General features: G+C 45.1%; 1 protein-coding gene across 2 annotated transcripts in view; it reads right to left on the bottom strand.

Annotated features, from left to right (window-relative positions):
- PRKCB (protein kinase C beta) overlaps positions 1 to 17,533 on the bottom strand; it is a gene marked incomplete at its 5' end in the record, with an annotated part of 311,242 nt that overhangs the window by 26,181 nt on the left and 267,528 nt on the right. For both annotated transcript variants that reach the window (XM_082600409.1, XM_082600408.1), the window contains 5 exons: positions 875 to 1,015; positions 5,825 to 5,932; positions 6,214 to 6,294; positions 10,597 to 10,735; positions 15,870 to 15,932. In XM_082600409.1, coding sequence (XP_082456535.1) covers positions 875 to 1,015; positions 5,825 to 5,932; positions 6,214 to 6,294; positions 10,597 to 10,735; positions 15,870 to 15,932 — 532 coding nt within the window. The remainder of the gene's footprint in view (positions 1 to 874; positions 1,016 to 5,824; positions 5,933 to 6,213; positions 6,295 to 10,596; positions 10,736 to 15,869; positions 15,933 to 17,533) is intronic.

Consider the following 17,533-nt stretch of genomic DNA (forward strand, 5'->3'; position numbering starts at 1 on the left):
AGAGATTAATAATAATGGTATCAAAACAAGCACCATTATCACTGTCATTTTCTTCATCTTAACATCTGAGACCCTCACAATTTCAGGTTTCAATGACAATGTTTATGCTCACTTTTCAGCCTCAGTGGGTAGTTTTACAACCCATAATAAAGTCACCAGGTCTCCGCTGTACTTAATCTAACAAAGAAATATCCTCCCAGTAGAACCACGGTTCCGATTAACTCAGGGGTAAACTCCTCCTCCCTGCCGAGTCTTTGGAGACGGAAGCACTACCGTGTGCACACAACTGCAGGAAATGTGAGACCTTTACTATTCTATTCTGACAGTTCTCTGAGAGCTGTATCTATGCCCAGAGCCTCCAGGAGGGCTACCAGCACGTCACTCATTCTGGTTCGCCTTGGGTGGGAGCTGGCTGGTGGTTCTGTCTTCTTTACTGACTCAGATGGAGTGTATATTTCAGAATTAAATTTAAATACTGTTGAGATAAACAGCATGCCCTTTTCAACGTCAGTATGAAGAGAAAATGACACAGTCGAACCAAGGAAAGAACGAGAGCAAAATTAGATTCTTTATCGCTGTCCAAGAATGGATCTGAACTCTGCTCACCCGAGAACCACTCCCCAAACGTTGCCAGCTCAGACAGTTACAATAATTCAATCGATAAAACAAAAACTTGATGTCCATGGTCTTTCCCACATTTATAGAGGCCGTGCGGATGGAAATCTCCGTTTTTGTACCCACTGCCTTTGAGTATAAATGTGAGCACTCACAGATCGAGGTCCACTCCTCGGAGGATACCGAGGGCACACGCATCGGAGAGAGAAAGAGCGTGTTATGACGTGGACCCAATAACCAGAGAGAACGGTTTACTTACGGCTTTCGGCTTATACGGGGGTTGAATCTCTTTGCGTTCAAGTTTCTCCCAGTCAATATACCGGAAAAACGCGTGCTCTTTGATGTCACGTTCACCTTCAGGTCCACAACCCAGACGTTTGCCCGGATGTTTGGTCATCAGCTTCAAAAGAAAGAGAAACGTGGAATTTAATGAATTTCAGAACAGGAAACGTGGGACTCTCAGAAATGATCACTCCTATGAATTAGGGAAGACAGTGCGAGGAAGAGTCCCAACTAATCTTTATTTTTTGCTTTTCATCCCAGCAGTAATTTCCTAGCCAGGTCTTTTTTTTTTTTTTTGCGGTACGCTGGCCTCTCACTGTTGTGGCCTCTCCCGTTGCGGAGCACAGGCTCCGGACGTGCAGGCTCAGCGGCCATGGCTCACAGGCCCAGCTGCTCCGCGGCACGTGGTATCTTCCCGGACTGGGGCACGAACCTGTGTCCCCTGCATCGGCAGGCGGACTCTCAACCACTGCGCCACCAGGGAAGCCCCCAGCCAGGTCTTTCTAATAGGAGGACCCGACAGTAGTGCCTGCTGCCCCCAGTCCCAGAACAAGATCCCTTATGGTTAATCAAACTTCAGCCTGAATGTGGCCCTGAACTTCAAGTTAGAAATGTCACATGATTCATTTTGATTTACGAATGAGGTTTACGCAGTTACTGATGCATTTAATGAGCACAGTTTCAATATCTTCAAATTCCCCTCCTGCCACCACGAGGAAACTGGAGTTTGACCAAAGCAAAGGGCACGTTCATTCAGATAATATTTGCATTTCTTAGTGAAGCACTTGTGAAAATGACAAGTCAGAAGAAAAAATATTAGTCAAATGGACCCAAGTTTCAAGTAATTACTTTCCAAAAGCTCATTAAATAGTCAAAACCTAGCCCAGCTCATTTCTCTTGTATCACACATTACAGTAAACTCCGCTGAGGTTTCTTTGGTGTCCCATTTAAATTACTTAATTATCAAAACCCTCCATCTTTGGGTCTCTGAGCCAGTGCTAAATAACAAGATGAATAGATGCTCCAAGATGAAACCAGACAGGCTTCCTCTTGTAAATGAACCCAAAGCAGCATGAAAATATCTCTGATCTCAAGACTTCAGCAAATGCACAGAGAGTAAAGACCGAGGAGTTGATGATTAATAAAAAAAAAAAAAAAAAAAAAAAAGATCGGCAAGAGGCCATCAAAAGAAGAAACAAAACAATTGGAACATACAAGACCAAGAAGCTTCCCCATGAGCTACCTGACTCCAAGTAGCTCATGACGGCACTCCTTAGATTTTTGCCCAGGGCTTCAGGATTATGGGGGAAGGGATGAATCCAGCAATTCACACCTACTCTGTTGTACATTTAGCTCAGCCTGATTCTTGCTACAGATAATTTGTCATCAGAAGCTACCCTCCTACACACACACACACACACACACACACAAGCACGTACTTTCCCTATATGCTTTACCTTCCAGGGGAAAAATAACTGGGCACTTAAGTTCTAAGCTACTTCTTTATTTATATATTACATGCCTGGTCTTACCTGATTCTCACAATAACCCAATGAGTTGGGTGTATTACTTTTTACCATTTGAGTGACAAGGCAACTGACACAGAGAGTAGATGGCAGAGCTGGGACTGGATCTCACCTCTGGTGACCTCTGAACCTTGAGTTTTTAGAGAAATAGATTACATGTGGTTCCCCAGGGATATTTGTGGCCTGGCTTGGTCAGGAAAAGTTTATGTAGGGCAAGGAAATTGGGCCAAGCCTTGACATTTGTATAGGATTAGGATGGCAGGAAAGAAAGGGTTACGAGGTCTTGGTTAGCACAACCAGTAACCCTATCAATAACGGCTTCCGTGTCCTGAGCACTCCCTGTGTGCCCAGGCTCTGTGCCAAAGGCTTCTCAGCTGTAACATATCACTCTTTCATCTCCACAACAACACTTTCAGGCCTCAGAAACTATTATCCTCATTTTCCACATAAAAAAACTAGGTCCTGAAAAGTAGTCACCTACTCAAGATCACACAGCTAACCAGCAGAACTATGCTTCGAACAGATCAGCCTGACCCAGAGTCTTGAAGCTCCATCTTACAGTTTCTTCTTGTTTTCACCCTAATGTGTGGCCAATTGGGGCATCTGTCTGCTTTAAGTTTGTACAAAGTGGGAATGGTGATCTGAGCAAACGTATACTAATTTTTTTTTTTTTTTTTTTTTTGCGGTACGCAGGCCTCTCACTGCTGTGGCCTCTCCCATTGCGGAGCACAGGCTCCGGATGCGCAGGCTCAACAGCCATGGCTCACGGGCCCAGCTGCTCCGTGGCATGTGGGATCTTCCCAGGCCGGGGCACGAACCCATGTCCCCTGCATCGGCAGGCGGACTCTCAACCATTGCGCCACCAGGGAAGCCCACTAATTTTTTTTTTTTGGTGGAAAATAGGGTCTTTAATGGGATGGAAAATAGGACATTTTCAATTGCAATGGCACTGTTTTCAAAAACCTAGCTCACTTTCCCTGTAGGCAGGAGAATGCCAGGCGAAAGAAAACCACTGCAGAAAACACCCAGCACTAATGCGAGGCTCTGCTCAGCTCTTGCACACTGAACTCCTGTGCCCAAAGCCAGCCATGCAGACAGCTGGATTTAATCACTCTTCCGATCTCTGATCACCTCCCAGACAGATCCCCTGGGGCCCGCAGTTCAGGAGGAAGCATTTGGCTGTTCACTTGAGCATCACCCCTTCTCTGGAGCATCAACCTTGAAGAAAAAGCCCACACGGGCCTCAGCCGACACAATTCAGAAAGGTCCCCAAACCCAATAGTAAGAAAGTCACCCTCGTTAATCCTGAAGGTTATGGGTCTGAAATTAATAGAAATCTGCTCTACCAGGGAAACTGCTAATTGGAGCTGAAGCTGAATGCAGCTGACCTGGAAAACCCTCTCCTCCATGACCCACTTAGAACCCCAGCTGTCTAAGCAGGCAGAGCTGTGAAGGGGAAGGTCTTGAGCATGTATCGAGCACCTACTATTGTGCCAACACCACGCAAAACGCTTAGCTTTTCTGTTACCTCATTTAACACTCTCCAAAACTCTGTTTAATTAAGGATTAATATTCCATTTTTGGAGATAAACAGAAGCCCACAGATGCAAAGTAATGTGCTCAAGACCACGCACCTAGGAAGTGAAAGGGTTGAAATTTGCAAATGGTCTTGAGCTCCAAAATCTGCCACTTTAAAAATCCCCGTCTCCGGCTTCCCTGGTGGCACAGTGGTTGAGAGTCCGCCTGCCGATGCAGGGGACACGGGTTCGTGCCCCGGTCCGGGAAGATCCCACATGCCGCGTAGCGGCTAGGCCCATGAGCCATGGCCGCTAAGCCTGCGCGTCTGGAGCCTGTGCTCCGCAATGGGAGAGGCCACAACAGTGAGAGGCCCGCGTACCGCAAAAAAAAAAAAAATCCCCGTCTCGGGAGATGCAAGCTCAAAACACAAGAGGAGGCTAGCATGTAACATAGCAGTTCCAGAATTAGTACTAGTAGGAGTAATAACCCAAGGGTTTTAGAGCAGAGTGCCAGACTCTCTTCTAAGTGATTTCCTTGTATTAACTCATCTAGTCATCAGAGAACCCTATGTGCAGTCCCATAGGTGTGTCCTCAATCTGTAGACGGAGTTGAACAACTTCCCGGTCATCATAGGGCTAATAATGCTGGAATTTGAACTCACATGGGGATTTTTGTCCAGAAAAATCAGGATAGGAGAGGGCACATTCTATCTAAAGAGACACTGGCTTCCAATTCAGCTGACTGATGTCTTACAGGAATGACGGACCAGGATGGAGAGATCAGATTTTTCAAGAGAAACTGGACAGCTGAATGTTTATGGGAAATCCCCTGATCTTTAAATGTTGGCAATTCTTTTTTTTTTTTTTTTTTTTTGCGGTACGCGGGCCTCTCACTATCGCGGCCGCTCCTGTTGCAGAGCACAGGCTCCGGACGCGCAGGCTCAGCGGCCATGGCTCACGGGCCCAGCCGCTCCACGGCATGCGGGATCTTCCCGGACCGGGGCACGAACCGGCGTCCCCTGCATCAGCAGGCAGACTCTCAACCACTGTGCCACCAGGGAAGCCCAAGGCAGTGGTTTTCAAGCGACTTTTTTTTACAATACAGATGCCCAGACTTACTCTCTGGGGTGAGGCTGAGGTATGCGCTTTCTGAAAAAGCACTTCGGGTCATCCTGATGGCACCAACAGGGAGGACCACTGGTCTCCAGGGACTCACCCAGGTCACTGTGAGCACATCCTGGCCGAACACAAGATGCATAACAAGCAATCCTTACCCCAAAACATGTGTCCTGCTTTGTTCACAGGTGCAATTTGCATACATCACAATGTACAAATGTGCGAATTTTTCAGCCATTTGTGGGTTGGGGAGGGAGTGCGGGTTTGGGGACACTCAGTTTGGGTCAACTTATCTAGAGAATTCCTTAAACTCAATACTGCTTGATATTTTCTTAGGACAAAAGTCACACACTCCTAGTATTAACTAAACATGTAGGCCCCAGTGCAGAGTGAAGCTGACGGATTCGTGCCACAGAGCTCTTGTGTACCTTCCCCTGGGTTCCAGCTCTTTGGCAAAGTCTCTGTGCTTCCTACCTCATTCATTCCATTAGCATTCCCCTGTGCTGGCTTAGAGCCTGGAGCCCAGCCAGCAGCAAGATGCTATTGCAGGCAGTCCTCCACGGTGCTTCTGTGCAAATTAGAAAAAAGCTCCCTTTCCTCTGGGCGGTAGCAGCTCTGTAGCAGGCTCACAGGCTGGCAAGTGGGTGAGGGGTGGAGTTCAGCCTCCACTGCCCCTCCCCCGCCCTGGGCAAAGCATCCTTGTGCAGGGCACAACCAGCACCCCTGTAGGTGGTGGTCCTGGCCGCAAGCTGTAAGGGGCTCACTCACCCCTTTGCAGATGGCCACAGCTTCCTTGGACATGGACTTTGGATAAGCCACGTTGTGTTCCATGATAGACTGGAAGAGCTCATCTTCATCCTCCCCTTCAAAGGGTGCCTGTGGGACAGAGGATAGGGCGGGAGAAGGAGTCCTTCCTGAACCTCCCCCAACTGCCCCAAAACAACAAGCGCTGCTCCCTGGGGTCCACAGCAAGGCCACACTTCCAGGGAGAAGATAAGGAAAACTGGTGAACAGACTAGGGTAATAACCCCAAGGTCATGGAAGTCATAGAGGTTCAGATCTATGAGCTGGTATCAAGCTGACACTTTCTCCTAAAGAAACCATGAGGATGGCGATGGGGGAGGACTTTCCTTACAAATCACTTAAAATTCAGTTACCTGCCCAGCCAACATCTCATACAGCAGGACTCCGAATGCCCACCAATCCACGGACTTCCCATAGGGCTGATAAGCAATTATCTGGAAAACAGAAGCCATCTGTCAGGGAGACTGCAGGTTCTTGCAGCGGCTGAGACTGAATATGCGGTTCTTTTACAATAAGAGTGGAGCATCCCTGGGGGCAGGGTGGTGGGGGGAGAGCTCCTCCTTTGCCTGTCACCTGCCTATTGTGAAAGATTAAATTGACTGTCGCAGTCCCAGATGTGGGTCTCTGTCTAAAAGAGTCAGCAGGGAGCCCAGTGTCCACCCAAGCTATTTCTTTACCTAGGAAGATGGACATCCTTTTGCAGAGATACGCGCAGGCGGGGAAAACATCTGTGGATGTCACATTGCCTTTTTAAAGCACCTAGTATGGTTGTGTTATTTTCAATTTTAATACAGTGAGCGTGGCATTTTAAAGAAGAAAACCCATCTTCGTTTCTCATTCCTAAAGTAATAACATTTACACAACAATGTGAATATATTTAAGGCTACTGAACTGTATGCTTAGAACTGGTTAAGATGGTAATGTGCTTTTTTGCCAAAATTAAAAAAAACCTTTTAAGTTAAAAAATGTAATAGCATTTATTACTCTTTTACTATTTATTTAAAAATATAGATAAGCTACGAGAATGTAATTAAAATCACCCATAATCCTTTATCAAGAGAGAAATTATGATTGACATTTGGTCTATTTCCTTCTAAGTTTTTTTCTATTAATATATATTAAGCTCTGTTTGTAGGTATGTGTTTTACATAAATACTTTAATGTGGAATTTTAATAAAGTATTTTATTCATTTAGAATTTCCATGCTAATATCTGTACATCAGCATAATCAGCTTTTACCTCTGCATAATGCTCCATTGGATGGATATACCAAAATCTATTTCATCAATACCCAACTGATTAGGTTTCTTCCACGTAATTAGATATCTGGACACTTGTTCAATTTTTTTTTTCCTTAAGATAAATTCCTAGGAGTAGAACTGGTGGGTCAAATGGTACACATAGTTTTAAAGATTTTGCTATTTATTACCAAATTTCCAGAGCATGGCAAAGTCTAGAACAGCTGTGTGACCATCCATCAGGATGTAGGGGTGTAAAACTAACTGTATCAAAGGGATTAGAAGGTGATACAGCAAAGGTTAAGGGCTGAGGATTGAGGGCCAGACAGTCCAGACTTGGAATCCTGACTGCTGTTTCCCAGCATGTGACCCTGGGGGAAGTTACTTAACTTCTCTAAGTCTCAGTTTCCTCATCTACAAAATGAAGTTTATAATAATATCTCTGTCATAGGGTTTTGTGAGGATGAAAAGAAATATGTGCCTCTCACTTATTATGCCCTCGAAATGTCAGCTATGACTCAAAAATTCTCTAATTCGGTCATGGTTTGTTTTACTCAACACATGTGTCTGAGCAACCTTGGCTATAAAGTAACTGTCCGTTTATCCAATTCCATCTCCCACCTCGGCTTCTGCCCTGAAATCAGAGGTGTCCTCTGAGGAAAACTGACCTCAAGGGATGAAGAGAAAGCTTTCTGGGAGAACACCTATTGCAAGTGTTTTCACACTTTTTTTTAATATAAAATCAATTTAATAAGTCTATTTAATAAGTATATGCAGCACACATTTAACTGTTAGGCATTCCATTTTTCTCCATTATTAGGAATAATGCAATACATACTCTTGTATGTCTTTTACTACACGCAGGCACTATTTGATTAAATACTAATTGAATAGAGAGGTGATCAGGTCGTTAAAAATATGAATCTTAAATTTAAGAAGAATTAAGAAGAAGAATTGCCAAATTAAACTCTCAAGTGGCTGTGCTAATATATACTCTCAGCGCTTGTGTGTTAGAGGATCTGTGTCCCCACACCCTCAACACTTTTAAAGTACTTCATGTCTCCTTCGATTCTCATGATAACCTAACAAGTTAATCCTTTTACAAAGGGAAATAGAGCCTGCGCGAGGTGAAAGAAGTAGCTGATACACTACCAAACGTAAGGTAGATAGCTAGTGGGAAGCAGCCGCATAGCACAGGGAGATAAGCTCGGTGCTTTGTGACCACCTGGAGGGGTGGGATAGGGAGGGTGGGAGGAAGGGAGACGCAAGAGGGAAGAGGTATGGGAATATATGTATATGTATAACTGATTCACTTTGTTATAAAGCAGAAACTAACACACCATTGTAAAGCAATTATACTCCAATAAAGATGTAAAAAAAAAAAAAAAAAAAAAAGAGCAGGGTGAAAAAAAAAAAAGAAGTAGCCAGAGGCAATGGGGTTAGTTATTGGCAAAGCAGGGGGACACCTGACCTGAGTTTATTCCCCTCACCAGAGGGCTGCGGGCTGTGAGCTGGAGGAGGATGCAGCTTCCCCAGTAACACAAGTCGGGGCTCCTGCTTGCCGGCATCATGAGCACCCGGGAACTTTTGAAAAGCACAGATGTGGAGGCCCACCCTGCAGGGATTCTGATTCCATGCATCTAGGGTGACGCCTGGACATCCTCATTTTAAAAGCTCCCCAGGTGACTGTTAAGGGCAGCAGGACTTGTGAACCAGAGATCACTGAACTCATGGCAGATCAAGGAATTGTGTCTGATGTCCTAATCAGCGAAATGATAATAAAGCAATGTATGTCACATGGGAATAACTCCATTGGGTCCTAATAAAGGATTAAGTGCTTAAAGGATTACTTTCCAATTCCTCAAGTAATATACAAATACATTTACCTTGTGAAAAATTTAAACAGTACACAGATTAAGCTAAATTCCCCTTTACGATGGCCTTATCCTCAGAGGTAACCAATGTTGTAAAATCAGTCTGTAATCTTCCAGAGTTTCTATACTTTTGCATGCATATCTACATACTCATAAGAAACATATAGCAGTGTTCTGTGCATTAGTGTTATTTTCCAGAAATGGTATCATATTGTATTTATCATTCTGTAACTTGCTTTTTTTCTCTCAATGATATTTCCATATCTGCATATACAGATGCCTAATAGTATTCCATACTATAAATTATTCAGTCTATTGCCCATCCCTTAATCAACAAACATTGTTCAAGGTAGTGCAGACAGGTGTGCTCTGATCTTTGTAAGGGCTGAACAATATTCCTTAATATGAAATGTAGCACTGTTCCTTTATTGATCGTCTTTGAGGTTGCCTTCCGTTTTTCATTATTTTTTTGTTAAGGTTTTTTTGATGTGGACCACTTTTAAAGTCTTTACTGAATTTGTTACAATATTGCTTCTGTTTTATGTTTCAGTTTTTTTCTTTTTTGGCAGCGAGGTGTGTGGGATCTTAGCTCCCCGACCAGGGATCGATCCCTGCACCCGCTGCGTTGGAAGACAAAGTCTTAACCACTGGACCGCCAGGGAAGTCCCTATTTTTCATTATTAAAAACAGTGCTGCAATGAAGAAAGGACTTTGAACACATATCCTTCCACGTATGGAGTGTGTGTGTGTGTGTGTGTGTGTGTGTGTGTTTTGCAAACCAGATTCCTAGAAGAGGAACAGCTTTGGTAACAGAGTATGCAGGTTTTAAATTTAGTGCCAAGCTACTTAGTGACATGGGGCCTCCCATCACCATTGTTACATATGAAGCCTTAACAGTCAAGAAAAGAGGAATTCTAGAATGTCCATTTCCAAGACTCTATGCCAAGCTCTCAGTTCCTTTCCATAAAAATCCAGTAACAGACTGCAGAATGCCACCTTTCTGAGCACCAATTCAGAGAAAAAGGAAGGCTATCATCTGGCACAAATTTTTGTACCACGACATGTTGGGGAAATCCATTCTGCAACTGACCGTTTCCTTTGGGAAGGAACGGGGAGGCGCTAAAATAAATCTTCACACTTTCATTTATATCTTAATCATAGGAAGAAAAATTCTGAGTCTTTTAGGATTTAGCACAACTGCTGCATACCTATTAGTACACAGATCCTGTGTCATAAGTCAGTCCAGAGAATCAATCAATCCCTTCCCCCCTCCCCTGAACAAATGTTTCAGTGTCATAATTAGGAGGTATCCTATGGCCATGAGCCATAGCAGCTTGATGAAGAATTTCACTGATGTGTGGTGGATGGTTCTTTTGAGTTTCATTTAAATTTTCTCCCAAACCTTGATGTATTTTGGGCCTGAGCTTCTGGATGTGTGCTAAGCTAATTTTCATGTGTGATAGCAAAGGAATAATTTAGAGGACAGGAGAAGGACCAGCCTGCGGTTTGCTTGTCAGGCACCTCCTGAACCTTTCCCAGCTCCTATGTGGCCACCTCGGGCCCCGGGGAGACATCAGTACATCAACACAACACAGACACACCTTAGGGGCTGGCACCAGCTCACCTCAGGGGCGATGTAGTCTGGAGTGCCACAGAAGGTCTTGGTTGTCACTCCGTCCCAGATGTTTTCCTTACACATGCCGAAATCAGCGATCTTGATGTGACCCTCAGAATCCAGCATCACATTGTCAAGTTTCAGGTCTCTGTGCAGACAGAAGATTTAGAGATTTAATTAAACGCTATTCATTTCAAGTCAACCAACAGCCACTCATTATGCGCCAGACACTACAGCAGGGGTGTTGGGGGCGCAGCCATGGGTACGACCCAGCCCTTGCCCTCCAACAGCTTATAATCTGGCAGGGAGATACAAGGGTGCACAAACCCCTGTGCTTTGCTTTTCCTACAGAGCCAACTGTGCCAAGCATCTCAGAAGGACACGGCGAGACAGCAGCTCTGAGAAGGTGACCCACAGACAGCTAAGTCAAGGGCAGAGCATCCACAGAAGCTTCCTGCATCCAGGAGCATCTCCAGAGTGCACCTCTGCCACTTCAGGACCGCTTAACGTTTCGTAGGAAGATATGTTTTACACAAAATGTTTATTTTTACAAAATCTCTGAAGATCATGGAGAAAAAAACGGATTGAGAGCATCTTATTTAACACCAAGTGCCCCAAGCTCTCCTAAGCCAGTTCCTAGGCCATGAACCCAGGAGTTTCTACTGATTCTTTCAACCAAAAAATATGTGTTGCACACCTACTATGTGACAGACACTATGCTTTGAGTGAGGTATATACTATGAACAAGATAAACAAGCATCCTGCTCTTGTTAGGATTAAATTCTAGTAGAGGGGAAAAGACAAGTACCAAGTATTCAAATCTATAAGCATGCTTATTATAGCTTCTGATGGATGGTACGAAGGAAATAAAAAGAAGGGTGAGATGGACAGGAACTGAAGGAGGTTACTGTAACAGAGTGTCAGGAAGGTGTCACCTCCATGGAGTGATGTCCTAAATGACACGGGCTACACTCCTATTCTTTTATTTCATCCATGTTGATGAGGAGAGTTTGATGTCTGGGGACCCCTGCACACACCCAGTGTATCCAAAGACTCCAATATCATCACACTTTCCTCCTCCCTAAACATTGACTCCAGTGTCATCACTTGGTGTTTCAGCATCAATGAGTAGGGACGATCTATGGGCCAGACTTCCTTAATCCCATTAGAAATCCAACTTCCTCAGAGGTAAAGGGATCTACTGTTCAGTTCTGATCTCTCCTTTAAATCGTCTTCACTGGGTGGTGGACATCTGTGGCTTCTGCCTATTCTAGCATCCTGGGGTGAGAGCATCCTATTATTCCTTTGAAGAACCACCTTCCCTGATTCTCAAGCCATTCTCAAGCATCCTCATATTCCTTTAAAGAACCATCTTGCCTGATTCTCAAGAACCACCTTCCCTGATTCTCATGGTTGGTGATGCTGCTTTTAACTTCTAGTTCCAGGAGTGGTCATGTGGCCCTGTCCCGGCCAGTGGAAATCCTGCTGGTCACAGTGACTGGTTCAGGAATGGCCATGTGACCCACTATGAGCTACTCAAAGCCTCTGAACATCAACATCAGCCCTGGCATTTTCGCTGATACCATCAGGAAAGAGATGAGCTCTTTTTACACTGGGATTGCTCAGGTGGTAGAAAGTTAGTCTAGAAGTGCCAGGGGTCACAGATGGAGAGAAGAAAGCTAGTATAGATAAAGCAGAACCTAGAGAAAGAGAATAAATGCTCATAACATCATTTGAGCCACTGGATCCATCCAGGCCTGAAGTGAGATCTGCCTCCTGGACTTTTCAGTTGTGTCAGCCAGAAAATGCCTCCTTTAATGTAAGTTAGTTTGAATGGAGTTGCTGTCATCATCTTCAACTAAACAAATACAACCTGAAAATATATCCTGGCATCTACTGTCTGTGTCTGTGAGGTCTCTTCATCCAAGGGGAAGCTCACTTGCACCCCTGTTTACCAGCAGCAACATTCCACAATCTCTGGTGCTGTCCATGGTGCTACCCACATCCAGCCTTCATGCTTCTCTACAAGCCACAGAGGTCTCTGAAGGCCAGCTTGGAACTTAGAAAAGCTGACTTTGCAGAAACTTGTTTCACCTAAACATACCAGGTCTGCATGTGATTTGATTGACAGAGATCCATGACATTCCCCTCAGCTTGACCACATGCCCCCAGAGAGGCAGCTGGGGCAACTCTGGAAGTGAGGACACCTTCATCTATAATAGAAAAGGAGCTTCAGGTGCTAAGGGCCAGCAGGTCATGGGGCTAGAGCACGCCCTGGTCATATTCTCTGTCACATAATAGTGTTTTGATAGTCCACTCCATTCTTTTGTTTAATGTAATAAATCCTCATTTCTGCTTCTAAAGGGGGCTGGTCAGATGTTTCATGTTCACAAATCCATCAAGGGCAAAATCAACACACATTCCAGAGACGGCAATCTACAAATCAGGCACTAAGTTTGGAAGGGTCGTTTGTCCTCCCCACAACCAACATCTCCAGCCATGGTCCTCAGAGAGCGCAAGTCTAGCATGATTCCTCATCCTCTTTACTTGAGAACTGTCCAAATAACTAGAGATCCAAATGAAGAAGAGGGGGATTTATAACATTTAAAGACTTTACCAACATGAAACCAATCTCTATGAAGTTAAAAAACCATACATCTTCTGTCATGTACATTTTTTTTACAGTTTTCACTTGATTATCAATTGCAAATACTGTCTCCACTGAAGTTCCTGATTGTGAGCAACAAAAACCAACTCTGACTATTTCAACCGGAAAAGGAGTTTTTTAAAAGGGAATTGGGGAGCTCAGAGAATCTCCAAAAAGGTGGAAGAACCAGATTTGGAGGCTACACAGCCAGGAACAATGCCTAACTGCGGCACAGAGATGCCCCAGAGAAGATGCCACTGACGTCACCACTGGGCACAGACATCCTCCCTTGTTCCATGAAGCCCTAACACTGGGCTCTGGATGCTGTTGCTAAGAACTGCTTCCCCTCACGCCTCTGGAAACCAGACATAGCTGATTGACTATGGCCCCTCTTGATTCTACAGCCTCTGTTTTCTTGGTCACTAACTTCTGATTCAAGGTCTTCAGTGAGTGTGATGAGCATCAGAGCCTGAGTTGTGTGTCTGCTCTTCCTACAGAGAGGCTGTGAAAGTATCTGGCACACTAAATCTTTAGAGGAGGATATGGACTCCATTACTACTCACAAATGAAAGGGGTTCAGATGTTGAGTGGCTTAAAAAAGTGATAAATATGCCCTAAATGTATAAATAATGGAGGAAGGGAGAATGTGTCGTTAGCAGAAAAAGCTTTGCATTTAAGCACGGTCTAGCACCTAGAATGTTAATCTTTGCATTTTATGACTTGGACCAAATGGACCCCAGATCTCAATCCAGCTCCCTGCTAGACTGGAAACCTTGCCTTCAATCCCAACCCTGTTGGCAAGGACTCTAATCATTTCATCTCCTGTTTCCTCCACTGGGATTTTCTTCCAATAAACTTACAGTCCACTGTTTTATCTTCTCAGCAACGCTTGAGTGCCTTGATTCTATTCTGGTGGAGGCCCATCTTGTATAGGAGTTAGGTTCAAATGTCAGCACATAAGGTGAAAACCATGTAGAGTGAACAATTACCCATGATCCCCGTTTTTTTGGTTAAGCACCAGCTGAAGTCACGGCCTTGAATTTAGGGGCCACGTCGTATGGAAGATAATGTGTACCTTTCAACACCAGAATTACATTCAGCACAAGATGCTCCCACCATGACGGTCAAAGGAGAAACTGGGGGAATTAGAGGCTTCACAGGTCCGTCTCATGCATACGTGGTGACACATATTCATGGAGGACAAGCGTGGGCTGAATGACCACACAATTTACAGTTTAAATTATTATGGTTACTCTCTGTTTCTATTTCTTCACTGAGATCACACTGTACCACGTAAAGCCACTTGGCTTCCTGACCTTCATTCTTCCATTCGGGAGCACACAGGCAGAGCGGGGACTCAATGCATTCCGGATTTGCTACTTCATGGAGTGAAAAAAAGCCCCAGGACTCTGCAGGCTTCTGGCAAGGCCCTCACCTTCCATCCCTCCATCCCACCAGGGCCCATAGCCTCACTTCCAGTTTCTGCCTTGAGATCACCAGGGCTGATCTCTTTATGCCTTTTAGTCCCATATCCTTCAATTGCTTTAGGAAGACCAGGCCTCTGAGGGTCTTCCCTAACTCTTCAGACCCTAATCTCATGCTCTGTACAGAATGACAGGCAACCCACCACCACCCAGCCCACACCAGCCCCCTCCCCTGCTTGACTTTCCTCCATAGTACTTCTCACTACTCGACAGACTGTATTTGTATGATTTACGTATCTGTCTTCCACCACTGGAATATGAGTTCTACAAAGGTGGGGCTTTGTCTGTTTTCTTCACGCTGTATCCCCACCATCTAGACTAGAGGCCAGCACATGGTAGGCTTTCAATAAATGTTTGTCAAATGAATGAATGAATGAATGAAACGGACTTTGATGACTCTTCAGGATCTTTTAAATAGACCCTCGCCCATGCCAAGGGCCCTTTGGAAGCCCCGTGCCACGCGCCAGCCTCCCTTGCATAACAAACCAACGCAAGCCTGCACTGTAATGCCATTTACATCCGTGTAGTGTAAGGAGAACTGTACACCCCGGACTCACTGACAAATAGCAGCCCCAGGCTCCATAGTTTGCTTGCATGAGATATAAAATGGGATGACTCATCCGGCTATGATCATACACCTGCTCCTGCAAAAACGGGCAAATGCCAAGTCCTGAGCTTAATCCTGTCTTTCAGGGCAAGCTACTCAGAGATCCATTTCCGAATTGTAGTTACATAGCAAAAAAAAAAAAAAAAAGAAGAAAAAAGGAAAGAAAGAAAGAAATTTGTTTCCTAATAATATGATCCAGCACATTCTGCCAGCCATGATTCTTCAATTGCTCCCCAAATGTGGGGTCCACGGGTGAGAGAAAGAAGGGCTGGGTCCCCAGGGGTGAGTTCCCTCCTCTGAGCAAATGGTCTCACATTCGAGGCTCTGAACCATCACTGGAGGAAGATCTTCTGTCATTGTATAGAGCTGCCCAAACTTTGCCAGGGCAGTGGGCAATGCTGCCTGGCAGAGCACATGCCCAAGTTAGCACTGGAGGATTCCTCCCCCACCGTGGGTTCTAATTTTAAAAGCAGTTGAAGAAAGAGGCAGGGAAGGGAGGAGCTTAGGAACCAAGGAGACGGGAAGTAGAGCAGGGTTCACTTACCGGTAAATGATGCCCTTGCTCTGTAGGAAGAACAGACCGATGGCAATTTCTGCAGCATAAAATCTGAAATTAAAAAAAAAAAAAGCAATGGAGAAATTCAAGGACACCATATGCTTGGCAACTCTCAGAACTCAATACAATATTGAACTGGGCATAGGACATTAATGTTCCACCATGGATGGTCAACCGTACGTCTCATAAAACGAAGTATAAGAGTTTGGACGGATGAACAGGGTTTAGAGAGCTGTGAGGCTAAGGACAAAATGCGGTGGGCAGAGGTTCAGCACCTGCTTAGCGGGGCGGAGGCCACGGGATATGATGAACTGGCTGGAGAAGGATCATTTCAGACTCCAGCATGATAACGGCTAACATCTGCTGAAGGCTTACCATCGACCTTGCATCATTTCAGGTTATCATCTGATTAAATCTAAATAACAATCCTATAAGGTAGGTGATACTACTACTTCCCTGTTCCTCAAATGAGGAAACTGAGGCTTAGTGACATGAAATAACTTGACCAAGTTATACAGCTAATGAATGGCACAGCCAGTATTGGAAACAGCATCTGGCTAAAGCGTAAGCTCTTCATGAAGGCCCGGAAAGAAACAGATTTTTGAGAGAAGCAGAAAGCCCCGTTACAAAGGTTAGGTGGGCCTTTGGGGAACTCTGTAAAATGTCCTGACACTGTGTCTTGTGTGATAATGGAGTGAAGGTCAGTGGTCAATTAAATGTCAGAAGTACAAGAAGAGCCAACCCATTAGGACTGTGCCAAGATACACAAATGGCACGACCTGGAAGCACGAGAATGCGAACCCTACCAGAATTAGTGCTCATGACCTGGGCAGGTGGGAGGAGGGGGGCAAGGCTGAGCTGAACAGGAGCCAGCAAGCCTCTGCAATGATGGGATGGCGCCTTAGATGAGCTTCCAGAGCTTTCTAGCGGGACGATAAGAGCCTGGCAAACTCCCTAGGAGAGGTTAGCTCTGCTGATCCTATGACTGGCTGTGCTCCTATTCTCCAACAGCCGGGAGAAACAGGATGAAATTTGTGTTCTAAAGAGAAGAGACCAGCTGCCTTATGGACTGAAGGGGACAGAATGAACTCAGCAGGGGAAACAGATTTCCAAAGACCCAGAGTCAGTCTCTCCACCCCAAGAGCCACAGAGCGTAGTCTCTATGCAGCTTGAGCCTTCATCTCCCTGGAACGAGGGCATCTAAGAGGGAAAGTGGTGTCAGACAGAGAACGTGAGCAAAGAAGATCTGGGTCAGAATTCTGGATCTGCCTCACACTAGCTCTGTGACCTTGAGCAAGTCTCTAAAAACTCTCTGGGCCTGGCACATAGGAAGCTCTCAATAAATATCAGCAAAGGAATACACAAAACCTACAATGACATTCCCCAAGGAAGCTATAGGGCTTTCTTTATGAGCCAGGGGCAAAACTTAGAGATAGGGACTTCCCTGGAAGTCCAGTGGTTAAGACTCCGCGCTTCCAATTCAAGGGGCGTGGGTTCGATCCCTGGTCAGGGAACTAAGATCCCACATGCCATGCAGTGCAGCCCCAAGAATCTTAGAGATAAAGAAACAGCTGTGGCTTTCAAGCTTCAAGTTCTTAGCTGGTGTCAAGAAAGAAAGAAGTATCCCATCTCAGCAGAACACCCTTTGCTCC

The sequence above is a fragment of the Mesoplodon mirus genome, assembly GCF_964341445.2.
Source record: "Mesoplodon mirus genome assembly, chromosome: 15".
Classification (NCBI taxonomy): domain Eukaryota; kingdom Metazoa; phylum Chordata; class Mammalia; order Artiodactyla; family Ziphiidae; genus Mesoplodon; species Mesoplodon mirus.